The sequence below is a fragment of the Lepisma saccharinum genome, chromosome 1 (assembly GCF_977018435.1).
Source record: "Lepisma saccharinum chromosome 1, izLepSacc3.1, whole genome shotgun sequence".
Classification (NCBI taxonomy): domain Eukaryota; kingdom Metazoa; phylum Arthropoda; class Insecta; order Zygentoma; family Lepismatidae; genus Lepisma; species Lepisma saccharinum.
The window spans coordinates 82,525,170-82,538,904 of NC_139229.1; the positions used below are offsets into that span (position 1 = coordinate 82,525,170).

The 13,735-nt window shown below is 39.8% G+C and overlaps 1 protein-coding gene across 1 annotated transcript in view; it reads left to right on the top strand.

Annotated features, from left to right (window-relative positions):
* LOC145984047 (cytochrome P450 4C1-like) overlaps positions 1 to 13,735 on the top strand; it is a 70,164-nt gene that overhangs the window by 37,515 nt on the left and 18,914 nt on the right. Inside the window, exons 2-3 of the mRNA XM_083117390.1 lie at positions 11,956 to 12,062; positions 12,997 to 13,087. Of these exons, the coding sequence (XP_082973516.1) occupies positions 11,956 to 12,062; positions 12,997 to 13,087 (198 nt within the window). The remainder of the gene's footprint in view (positions 1 to 11,955; positions 12,063 to 12,996; positions 13,088 to 13,735) is intronic.

Genomic DNA, 13,735 nt, shown 5'->3' on the forward strand with positions numbered 1-13,735 from the left:
TTCACAGTGGTAACAGTGTTTATAGATTAACCTCCAGGGTCACTGTCTTTCCTGTGTATATTAATTTGCATATATCTGTGTAGAATTATGTTATGATGCTATTATTAGGTATAGGATTCAAAAAATTGATTGCAAGATTTTATATGCCCATACAGGTATCTTGCCTGTTTCTGCATACAGACTAAAGCCTGGCAGATATTTCTAGGGAATTGCAGGTCAGAGATATACAGCTGTTTAATTTTTCAAAGACAAAAAAATTAATTGTTGCAGAGGTCTATGTCTATGACATCTACAATCTAACAACAGGATTGTTTTTAAGACCCGTTGATGTATTAAGAGAGGCTGGGTTCAAGAATACAATTAAAGGCAGAGTAGTGCACCTGACTGATAATTTCTGGGCAGGGATAGAGTCATCCATGCATAAATCAGATGTATTTGTATATCACAACTCGACCCACCCTGTTGTTGAGGGTCATTCAAGTAGAACATATTCAAATACAAAACCCAGTGGTACAAGAACAGGACTCTACCTGCAACCTCTGGATCATCAGCCAGAGAACACTGCAGCAGGTTTTTTGTACAGTACTTGAAAGAGAAGACCTGCTCTTGAGATCCCCAAGAGATTACATGAATGAGTACAGCATAGATAAGGGCCAGGTTGTAGCTTTGAAAAGCTACATGAACAATTGTTTCAAAATGTTGGTCTGAGAGCAGGTGAATATTATAAACCCAGGGATGGAATATTACAAGAATGTTGAACCACCCCAATATAGGGATGTGGAAAGGGATTGTTGCTACTGCCCTGTTAATCCTGAAACAGGATATTCTCAGTGCGGGCCTACAGTTTTGAAGGCTATGTTTGCCTTCTTCTGTGTAATATCACTAATTTTGATTTTAGGCCACTTGTATTTCTGGGGGTGATCCAGCATAGGATACAGAACAACATACTCAAATTTTGAAAAAAATCAATAATTTTGTTTCTCTGATATCTCTGAAATTATTGATGCTAGAGACATGGGGCTTGGTGATTTCTCATAGACATGCCAAAATGCAACATTTTGATCTCTATAATTTTTCAAAAAAAATCTTGTTGTTCTCTAGATCCTGAATAACTTTCCTATTTTTCAAGATAGAGTCATGGGAGTTGTGTATTTCAACTCTGTATGCTGTTTAGAAGTTTTGTGAAAAAATCGATAATTTTTTGATTTTGTGATTTCTCAAAAACTACAAGTGCTGGAGACCTGAAATCTTTTCAGGTGAATTCTGTGCATGATTCTCTATGTTTTAGGTCTCTATAATTTTTTTGATAGATGCAATATTTATTTATTTACATATGCCTGTAAAGTTGTAACATATAGGTAAAATTACAAGTTTTGAAAAAATTATAGAGGCACAAAATATAGAGAATTGTATATGCATGACATCAACACCACCTGTGCCTATTGTTGAACCACCAATTATCAAACAATTTCAACCCGCAATAATAATAACACTTGTCTGTATAAAAATTGACAAAGAACCCAACAATCCTCATACTCCTGTTGTATGCAAATCTTTCAAACCTGCTAAGAAGCTTTAAGCACAAATATTTAAAAAATCCTGTCACTGATAAGCACCCAGTGCATTTCAGTTTCATTCTGTACGGCAAACAGGTCATACTCAGACAGGCCAGAGAATCTGATCCTGAAATCCTCAACAAGAGACTTGGATTTTATGTACTTTGAAATGCATCTTCTCTCAAAAAATCCAGTATCAGGATTATTCATGCAATTAGATAGGATGCATATGTCACTGCTTAAGATAATATTATTTACACTCTAGCATATAAATATTTGACAGTGATCTTACCTGCTGCCTTATATTTCTCAGCAACTGCTGATGCACTCAGAAACTTGCTATACCTGTTAAACAAAAATAAATGTTATATTAGGTAATACATACATATTTTTACAGAATTTAACTAATATGAATGCTTATACTGACAGAGGTTCAACTGTCTATAAATTTAACTGCTGTTCACTTTGTGCCATGTTTGACTGCTTTCTATTCTGACAGGGTCTGCCTGCCTAAACAGAATAGGCTGTAAATAAGCAATATTTACAATCATGCAGCAATTCAAAAGCATGTGGGCAACCCATAAGTATGCACAATCAAAGCCCAGTCACCAGAAATACAAGTGGCCTAGAATCAGTGACAGCACAGAGAAGAATATCAGCATAACTTTCAAAACTGTAGAACTGCACTGAGACTCTCCTGATTCAGGATCAACAAGGCAATAGCAGCTGGTAGGTAAAATTGTGGCAAAGTGAATCCATACAACCCTAGCTCTGTATTATTCACTCGATTACATGCTTTCTATATATTCAGGATAACATGCAAATGTCAATGCTTTCTATTCAATGTGACTCAGTACTTTATGAAGACATGTAATGCCTTCTATTTGTACATGTATCTGAAGGCAGGCAATGCTTTCTCTATTTAAAAAGATGTAATACACTCCATGTAAGAAGATCGATGCTTTCTGTATTTAAAGGCACTTTATGTAATTAAGTACTTAGGGAATCAATGCTTTCTCTATCTGAAGGCACTCTATGTTTACTTTATAAATGCTTTTGCACTCCATGTAATTAAGTACTTAGGAAATCAATGCTTTCTGTATTTGAAGACATGTAATGCACTCTGTGTAATTAGAAAACATTGATCACATGTATCTGAATACAGGAAAACTGCTCAGAAAACATGTAAAATTCAATGCTGAGTGCTCAGAATTATATATATTAATCAATGTATGGATTCTGTATATGGGCAATAGTCCAGTGCTTTAAAATTCTCTTCTCCTGATTCTTAACAGGGCACTTGTTGTCAGCAAGCAGCTTGAAGAAAGTATTCATGTAACTCTTCAAAGCTGCAACCTGGCTTGCATTTATGTTGCACTCATCCATGTAATCTCTCACAGATTTTAACAGCAGATCTTCCACAAACTTATCCTTGACATCTTCATCTGCATCCTTCAGGTGCTGGAGTATGTCATATTTTCCAAAAAACCTACTGCAATGTGCTCTGGTTGCTGCCACAGAGGTTCCAGGCAGTGTCCTGTTCTTGTACCACTGAGTTTTGTATTTGAATATGTTTTGCTGGAATTTGGGGCAGCTCTGCCTAATACCCTACCTGATGAAGGCAAGTGCCTTATTCAGACTATGGAGCTAAGAATTCCAGTAGTTGAATATGAATCCAGTTATGCTCTTAAATACAAAGCAGATATTCTAAAAAATCCACAGGTGCCTTTACAATTTTATACATATCAATGTGTGCAGAAGCCTGCCACTGGTAGCTATTATAAATTTGATGCTACAAACTCATTCTCCAGTATACAATATGACATGCCAGATTTTGTGGTGGTACTGTTTCAGACTGGAAGACACAATAATCAAGAAAAAAATTCAAGTAAGTTTGATAGCTGCAACATCAAGAACATATATCTTAAAAATGGCAGAAATGAGGTGTTTCCTAGAGAAAATTATAATTTAAACATGTCCAAGGATGATTTTCGTAAATTATATGAAGCATTTACAGCATACAAAAGGGTCACTACTGGCAATACTGACATGTATTACACACCAGATGAATTCAAAGCACAGAGACCCATGTTTGTCATCAACACTTCAAAAAGGAAACAAGTTGTGGTTAATGACAGGACAAACATTAAAATTATCTGTGAATTCCATGATACACTCCCTGATGACACTATATGTAGTGTTATTCTTATAGGTGAAAAATCAAATCTTTATGATGTAAGAAATGAGAGAGTGACAGAGCAATTCTAGAAAGCCTCTGCATATTACATTGTCTTAATATTAGATATATGAATTGAGGCTGGTGTCCAATTAAAATATTGAGCATAGCCATAACAATATCAAGAAGACTATATTTTTAGCAGGATTACAGACAACAATCTCACAGATTCAGCCTTTACACACTTGGCCAAATCTGTCTGTTGAGGCTTCTTGATTTGTACACTAGGGCTCAAGATTCTTTAGATTTAACTGTGTGCACACTTGGCCGATTGATTCATATAGACATCTTGACATTGTTTTAAGTATAGCCAAATCGGGCTGTTTAATCATATGAGCTCTTCATTTGTACACTGTATGATTCTTCATTTGTACACTAGGGCTCAAGATTCTTTAGATTTAAATGTGTGCACACTTGGCCGATTGGGGCATATGGGCATCTTGACATTGTTTTAAGTATAGCCAAATCGGGCTGTTTAATCATATGAGCTCTTCATTTGTATGATTTTTGTGCTCATAGTACCACAAATACAACTATTCGATTTTTTGACTGTTCATAAAGTCGGTTGTTAGACGAGATGTGTGACAGCTGGCATTGTCTTGATGAAGAATGATCCGACGACGTTTGTTTGTTTTCCGTATTTGACCGAAGACCTCTGGCAAACAAATTCAAATTGTTGTGTACCATTCTGAGTTGACAGTTCTACGTTCCTCTAAAGGCACAGTTGCCACATGACCAGTTTTCCCGAAAAAACAGGCGACCATTTGTTTCGATGTGCTTCGAGCGCGAACAACTTTTGTTGGATTGGGTTCATCTTGAAACACTCATACAGTCGACTGCTGTTTACGTTCCGGCTCATATGCATATATCCATGATTCGTCACCTGTTACAATCTTATATACGTCTTTTGAAGCACCACGATTGTATTTATTGAGCATTTGTTTGCACCAATTGACGCGAGCGTCTTTTTGAGTTTTTCTCAAATTGTGTGGGATCCAACGAGAACATACCTTTCTCACAGCTAAATGATCATGTAATATTTTATATATGATGGTGGAACTAATGCCTATGGTTGCCTCAATCTCACAGCATGTCACATGACGATCTTGCAGTATTAGGTTTCGCAAAGCATCAATGTTTTCTTGAACAACAACTGATTTTGGACGACCTTCGCGAATCTCGTCGGTGAGCGAATGGCGACCACGATTAAATTCGTTATACCAGCGTTTCACAGTGGCAAAGGATGGGGCTTCATCGCCAAATGTGGAAGTAAGTTGATCGATGCACTCTTGTCTTGATAACCCACGTCGAATATCGTAAAAAATCATCGCACGAAAATGTTCACGAGTTAATTCCATTTTATTGTTGTCGCGCTATCTCCAAGGCAACATAAACAACACAAATGAAGCTATTGACAAAACATTTGAACTACGTTATGGTCAATAATGCCAGACGATTCCGTGCAAACGTCAAATCGCGCCTAACTTCAATCAGTGTTGCCAAGGCTCAAAATATAAATAGTGGCCCTCGTATCTGGATATCATGTAATTGACGTCCACCTGCTTCCTCAGATACCCCTTTCATGTATTCTTTCTACGGGGAACCCCATTTCCTACGGGGAGTCACTTCCGCATAGGTCCCACATATCTCCCGTGCTGCGTTTCTGGTAGAGCGCATAAGATTCCTTTATGATTTCTTTGGAACCGCCTTTCTAACTGCCATAGTACTCGTCCTACAGAGATGTGAACTGTGTATATACATACACACACACACACACACACACACACACACACACACACACACACACACACACACACACAGACACATACTCTATGTGATCAGAAGTATCCGGACACCCACCTGAAAATAAAGTACAAGTTTGGGCAACTCTCCGTCGGGAACACTGGCAGTCAATTCAGTGTTGGCCCACCCTTAGCCTTGATGACAGCGTTCACTCTCACAGGCATACTTTCAATCAGGTGGCGGAAGGTTTCCTGAAGAATGGCAGCCCATTCCTCGCAGAGCGCCAAAATGATAAGAGGTATTGATGTGGATCGGTGTGGTCTAGCACGAAGTCGGCATTCCAAAACATCCCAGAGATGTTCTATGGGATTAAAATCAGGACTCTGCACAGGCCAGTCCATTAGTGGGACGTTGTTGTCGTCAAACCACTCCCCCACAAGCCCTGCAGTATGAACGGGTGCTCGGTCGTGTTGAAAGAAACATTGGTGATCCTCGAACTGGTCTTCGACGGTAGGCAGCATGAAAGCTGCTATAATGCCAACGTAAGCTTGTGCCGTGACATTGCCATGTAAAGCAACAAGGGGGCCAAGCCCCTCCAGGAGAAACATGACCACACTGTAAGCCCGCCACCTCCGAATTTCACTGTCGGCACTATACAGGCTGGTAGATGTCGTTCACCAGGCATTCGCCACACCCACACCCTACCATCGGATCGCCACATTGTGTACTGTGATTCATCACTCCACTCAACGGTTTTCCACTGTTCTGTGGTCCAGCTTCGACGCTCGTTCCACCACACGAGGCGGTGTTTGGCATTTGTCTGTGTGATGTTTGACTTATGGGCAGCTGCTCGGCCATGGAAACCAAGTTGCCGCACCTTGTGCCAAACAGTAATGATGCTTGGAGTAGATCCTGATGCAGTTCGGAATTCCTGTGTGATGGTGGCGATGGATGATTGACGATAATGCTGTACGACCCTCTTAAACACTCGATGGTCTCAGGAGGTCAACATGGGAGGTTGACCTGCAATCTTTGGGTTGTACACATCCCTTCACTATAACAGCGGAAACAGTAGACAGACGGATGTTTAGGAGGGTGTAAATCTCACGCACAGACATCCTACACAAGTGGCACCCAACCAACTGACCACTTTCAAAGTCTGTGAGTTCGTCAGACCATCCCATACTGCTGTCTCACACTGTCTGCAGACTACTGAGTTCGCTGACTATGTGTTTCATGCGGTAGATGGCAGTACTGTGTCGTCCTCTATGATAAACACACGTTTCGCGGTGTGTCCGGATACTTTTGATCACATAGAGTACATTTCCTAAAACTTCATATTCTTGTGGGAGGATTTAATGTGAGGATGATGAAGCTAGAAGCTTTGCAATGGAGCAAAATTTCCCGTCTAATAAACTTTTTGCATTCAATTTATTAACGAAATAGTCTCTTTAAACAGTAATAGCACACAAATTATTATTGTTGGTACACACTATCACCTTCGCAAGAGCTACATGTCTTATAAATATAAATGCTTGGACTAAAGATGTTAGCAAGCAAGAAATAATACTTATGTGTCTTTATATTGTACTGGGTATAGGCGTGCGCACGGGGTGGGAGTGGGGAAGGGGGCAGTTGCTATAGTTACCAGGTCTCTACAACCGACACAGATTGGTCTGCTGTAGGCAATTAACAACGTCGAACATGTAGTGAAAGTTTAATTTTTAAAAAGAGCCCTGGATTTTGTTTAGGTTCGGCTTTTTTTTACTTCATAAGTATATATGGGTTCTATTGTTCTAAATGTACACAGGAATGGGATTCTGGGGGGAAGTAAGGACCCACCCACCATCTCCTGTGTTGTATGCATCAATACAGAGTTTGTAAAACAGAGACATGGAATGCAGTTTTTTCTTTCCGCTACCTAACTTTCACCTAGGCTTTTGCCCCCCCCTCCCCTCCTCCGAGGGTGCGCGCACGCTTGACTTGTGGTTTTTAGGGGATAAAATCATCCCTGACAGCTGGGATATATACTTGCGTCTAGTGGCGGGGAAGGGGGCTAATCCCCGGTTTCCTCTGTAATTGCCATATCTATCTAATATATAAAAATGGATGTATGTGTGTGTGTGTGTGTGTGTGTGTGTGTGTGTGTGTGTGTGTGTGTGTGTGTGTGGTGTGTGTTTGTTCCAGCATAACTCTCGAACGCCTGGAGCGATTTCAACCAAATTTTGAACACGTATCACTTGTAACCTGGAAAGAAATACTGTGGGAGTAATACACCCCTGGCACCCCTTGGGGTGGAGGTGGGAATGGGGTGACAGTAAAACGACCGACATTAGTGTGGAATAGTGATGAATAGTAACACTCCCAATGCCGTTCAACTCCAAGACAGCCCTGGCTAGTGTTGCCCACGAGACGAGACTTTGGCCTGTCTCGTCTCGTGGAAATGCTGTCTCGTCTCGAAAATATTCGTTTGTCTCATGACACATGGTCAATCTCGTCTCGTCTCGAATTTTTAAAAGCCTGTCCCGTCTCGTCCCGTGGACAACACTACCCCTGGCATCCCTAGGGGTGGGGTGGGAAGGAATTGAATTGTAAAAATAATAAAAAAAACGACCGATATTATTAAGGAATCAATTGTTTTCGGGGTCGCTAAGAGGAATTGGACACTCCCAATGCCGTTCAACTCCAAAACACCCCTGGCACCCCTGGGGGTGGGATGGGAAGGAAGTGACATGTAAAACGACCGATATTAGTGTGAAATCCACAGTTTTCGGGGTCGCTAAAATGAGTAGTGACACTCTTAATGCCGTTCAACTCCAAGACACCTGTGGTACCCCTAAGGTTGGGGTGGGAATGGGGTGACATGTAAAAATAATCGAAAAGACCAATATTGGTGTGGAATCCACAGTTTTCGGGGTCGCTAAAATGAATAGTGACTCTCCCAATGCCGTTCAACTCCAAGATACACCTGGCACCTCTAGGCGAGGGGTTAGGAAGGGGGTGACATGTAAAAATAATCGAAAACGACCGATATTAGTGTGGAATCCATAGTTTTTGGGGTCGATAAGATGAATAGAGACACTCCCAATACCGTTCAACTCCAAGACACCTCTGGCACCAAGGTGATATTCCCAATGCCGTTCAATTTATTTTTTCTTGCCCTTGGAGGTGGAACTAAAAATGTTGTTAAATTTATATTATAGTGAATTTGTAAAATATTCATTCATTCATTCATTGTTTTCTGCCTAATTGGCAGGTTTTTCACTGCAATCTCCAGCTTTCCCTGTTCTCTGCCTTACGCTTCGTAATAGCATACGACCCAGTTAATTTAATATCATCCATAAGCTGATATCTCTTTCTTCCACGGACTTTTCTTCCTTCAACCATTCCCTCCAAGGCATCTCTTAGCAGGCAGTTTCTTCTTAGACAGTGTCCTAACCAGTTTCTTTTCCTCTTCTTGATGGTCTCCAGTATAGATCTTTTTTCACCAACTCTTTTCAGTACGGCTTCGTTTCTTACCTTGTCTGTCCATTTTACACGCTCCATTTTTCGCCATGTCCACATTTCAAAAGCTTCGAGTCGTTTCTCTTCATTTCTTCTCAACGTCCAGGTTTCTGCACCATATAGTGCTACACTCCACACAAAACATTTCACTAATCTCTTCCTTAGACCTATGTCCATGGGTCCGCATTAAACATTTTTTCTTCTATTGAAAGCTTCTTTTGCTATTGCGATTCTCATTTTCACTTCTTGGTTGCAGCTCATGTCACTGCTTATAGTGCATCCGAGGTACTTGAAGCTATCCACTTGCTGGATTCTTTCACTGTTTGCTCTCACATTAATATTCCTTGGTTTCCGTCCTATAACCATTGCCTTTGTCTTCTTTACATTAATCTTCATCCCATACTGCTCACAGCTGCTGTTTAACTCTTCTAACATACTATTTATGGTTATTTCATCCTCAGCGAATAATGCCATGTCATCAGCAAATCTTATGCAGTTTATTCTTCTTCCTCCTAATTTGACACCTCCTGTGCCCTGGAAACAAGTTTTCACTATATGTTCTAAATAAATATTAAACAAAGTAGGCGATAGGCAGCATCCTTGTCGTACTCCTCTTCCAATTTCACAGCATTCTGTCATTTCGTCTCCTGTTCTCACTTTAACTCGTTGATTCATGTATAAGTTGCTTAGAAGTCTTCTCTCTTTCCAATCTACACCAATTTTCTTCAGAATTTCTAAAAGTTTAACCCAATTCACTCTATCAAAGGCTTTCTCCAGGTCTACAAATACTACAAACACCTCCTTTCCTTTCTCTAAATATCTTTCCCCAATGGTCCTCAGTAAACCAATTGCATCCCTTGTACCTCTTCCTTTCCTGAAACCAAACTGTTCTTCCTCTAACTCGCCACTGACCTTCGAGTATAGGCGTCTGTTCAGAATTCTTAGAAGAATTTTTGCCGAGTGAGATATCAAGCTGATTGTCCTGTACTCAGAACATTTTCTGGCATTGCTTTTCTTCTGCAGAGGTACCAAAACAGTCTCCGTGAAATCTTGTGGCCAATCCCCTTTCTCATAGATTTCATTGCATAAGTGCAGTATTTCTCTTTTTCCATCTCCCAGGCATTTGATAAGTTCAACAGGAATTTCATCAGGGCCCGTTGCTTTCCCATTCCTCATTTCTTTGAGTGCTTGCTCAAATTCTTCATTCAGGATATAGTATCCTTTCTCATCGTCAGGCACGTCGTCTTCATTTTCTACATTCAGACTGTCTGGGCGATTCTCTTTCTGGTAGAGCTCTTCAACGTACTTTCCCCACACATTCGATATTCCTTTTTTGTCTGTGATTTCACATCCTTCCTCGTCTTCTATCATCCACATTGTTTTCCATTTCTTCTTTTGGAAGCCCGAGCAGTTTACTTCACGATACATCAAGTCATACCTTCCTCTTTTTTCCAGTTCTTCAATTTCTTCACATTTTTGTTTCATCCATTGTTCTTTTGCCCTGTCAGTTTCTCTTCTTAGCTGGTTATTCAGTATCTTGTAATTATGTCTTCCCTCTTCTGTATTTACATTCTTCCATTTTCTCCGTTCCTCCATTTTTTCCAGCATACTTTCAGTAATCCATGGTTTCTTTGCACTTTTCCTTTCCCTGTAGCCTATTGTTTCATCCACTGCCTTCTGTAAGCAGCTTTTTATTCCATCTCACATCTCATCCTTATTGTTACAACTAGCTTTAAACTTATTATAGTTTCCTTGGAAATGTTCTGCAAATTTTTGTCTTTCGTCTTCTTCCCTTAGCTTCTCTAAGTGGGGTTTCTTGCTCACCTGGTTTTGGGTTATCTTCTTCAATGTAAGATTGATTTCTCCTATTAGCAAGATGTGGTCTGAATTAATGTCAGCTCCTGGCAATGTCTTCGCATTTTTCAAACAATTTCGAAATCTTTCTTGTACCAGTATGTAATCTATCTGGTATATTTTACAATCTCTTGGACATATCCAGGTGTACCTCCTTCTCTTATGTTGCTGGAACAGTGTGTTTCCAACAATTAGGGAGTTTCTTTTACAGAAATTTACCAGGCTTTCCCCTCTCTCATTTCTCTCGCCTAATCCATATCTTCCTACTGTACTTCCATCCTGCCTTTCTCCTACTACAGCATTCCAATCACCCATTACGATAATGCACGAACCCTTTCTCTCTTTTTCCATCAATTCCTCTATCTTCTCATAGTTTTCCTCCACTTCTTCTTCTGACAACCCACTATGTGGCATATACACTTGAATTAACACTAAGTCTTTCTTCTTTCCTTGAAGTTTCACCATTATAATCCTGTCATCCACATAACGCACTGCTATAACTTTATGTTTCACACGTGATCCTAGCACTATTCCCACACCACGGTTTCCTTGTTGATCACCTCCAGAATAAAACATCTTGAACTCATCACTCACTATTTCACCATTTTGTTCCCACCTCACTTCTGATATTCCCATAACATCTACTTTGTTTCTTCTCATTTCTGCCTTTAAGTTTTCTAGCTTTCCCGACTGTAACAGGGTTCTGACATTCCACGTTCCAATCCTTAATCTTACCTTCTGTTTGCTTCTCTTTTCCCCATCAGTGTCCTTTGTCATAACGTGTCCTTCCCAGACATCCCCCTCCCGGACATCCGAATGGGGGGCTAGTTACTTTATAATTTGTACTTATATATAAAATGGTAAAAAAAAAGGTAAAGTGTCCCCCTGTGCTTAGCACCACGCCATGAAGGTCTGTACTTATATATACTGTACTTATACTTTTAAATGCCTGTAAATAAAATTAGTTACAAATTACGCTATAGTTATAATTCATTAAACACCCGGGCAACGCCGGGTAATCAGCTAGTACATATATAAAAATGTCCATTGTTTTTCTTGCAGATCTTTTCAAGCGTCTTGTGAAACTTTCGAAGGAGTATGACGGAATATTTGGCTTGTGGATCGGATCCCACTTCGTCACGTTTTGCACGTCGCCATACTACTTCGAGGTAAGAATCTTATCTTCATTCCATCTTTTGGTTAAACCAAACATCTCTACTGACGAGTTTCAAAGTGCACAAACATTGAAACCTAATCTTATGAAAATAAAACCAATCGACACGGATGCTATTTTATGTTTTGAGTTTATGCTGTCGAGTTGATTGTACATAATTATTGTACGGTTCGCTGCGTCGCTTGTTACCACCGCTTGAATAACCCCGACAGTAAATATCGAAATAAGAAGTTACGTGAAGTGAAATAGGTTTAGAAATTACGACGTTAGCCTGGTAGGACGAGCGCTGGGTAAAAAATACCAACAATAAAAATTGCTTCTTAATGTTGTGTATTCAAACACACGGATATTTCACTCAAGGTGTCGAGTTGATTTTAAAAGATATGCGCCGCATAATCCAACATTATTTATTTAACACCAAATTGCCACTTCACACATTTACAACGAACTCCATGTATAGAAGACCAAACACAATCTGTTACTACAAACATATTTACAATTCCAAATGCCTTATAAATTGTACAGTCCATACACGTCCAGCAGCATCACGCACGAGACGACACTTAAGTCAGAATTGTAATAGTTTTAAAGCATGTAAATAATAGTACCTTCAATGATTAATTTAATATTATTATTTTGTACATTTGGATTGAAAATGACACAATTCATAAAAATGAGAAACAGAGAATACACAAACTGAAACGTATGAGCCCTGCGAGCGGAACTAAGGAACTATCGGCCGATTGAAGGTCCCGTCACTCGGATGGGTTCGCTGGAAAGGTGACCTTAGACACGCATCGGAGGTGATAAAAAAAAATGTGTTTCAAAATCGGCTGTGCAGGTTTTATTCATATGCGCGTCCTTACGGGTTAAGAATTAATTCTAATTATTACGGAATTAACAGTCTTTTATTCTTTTGTTTATTGTAGAACGTCCTGGGTAGCAGCAAGCACATCGACAAATCAAACGCCTACTTCTTTCTCAGGGAGTGGCTTGGCACTGGACTTCTGACAAGCAGAGGTACGGACGGATAAATACATATTAATCAATCAAATCCAGGTTTTATCACTGTATAAATAAAAATGTTACGTTTCATTCCACGTTAAACTGCAAGAAAGCAGTTTCTTGGTTATACTACATGAAAGATAATACACATTTGAGCGTTTTCTGAAAAAGATTGTTTTGATTTGCTTTATTTTGCTTCATATTTCTGCCACGTCTGGATAATCGCGAATATTAGGATGATATGATGAAATTGATGAAGAGACTTGACAAAGAACATCCACGGTTAGGCTCGGATTCGAACCCAAGACCCCTTGCGTCGTAGCGCGCTGCGATAACCACTCCACCACGGAACCCGGCTATCTTCTGAAAAGGCCACTTCTTACGTGCCATATACGCTTGAGTGTCTTGTTTTAAGTCCACTTTATGCACAGATAGACCAATCGGGTCTAGACCTAAAGTTTAAAGTGGGATCCGAACCACTACTTTCCCACACTGGATATCTAACCAGGCTACACAAATTATCAAGCAAATAAATCAACAAAATATTGAATAAAGATGGTTATATTAGGCGCATCCAGAAACTAAGTTTCCCTGAGGTCGTGCACAAAAAGTAAACATTATTGCATTCAATAATTTATTGCCACAGATACAGCACTTGTCCAG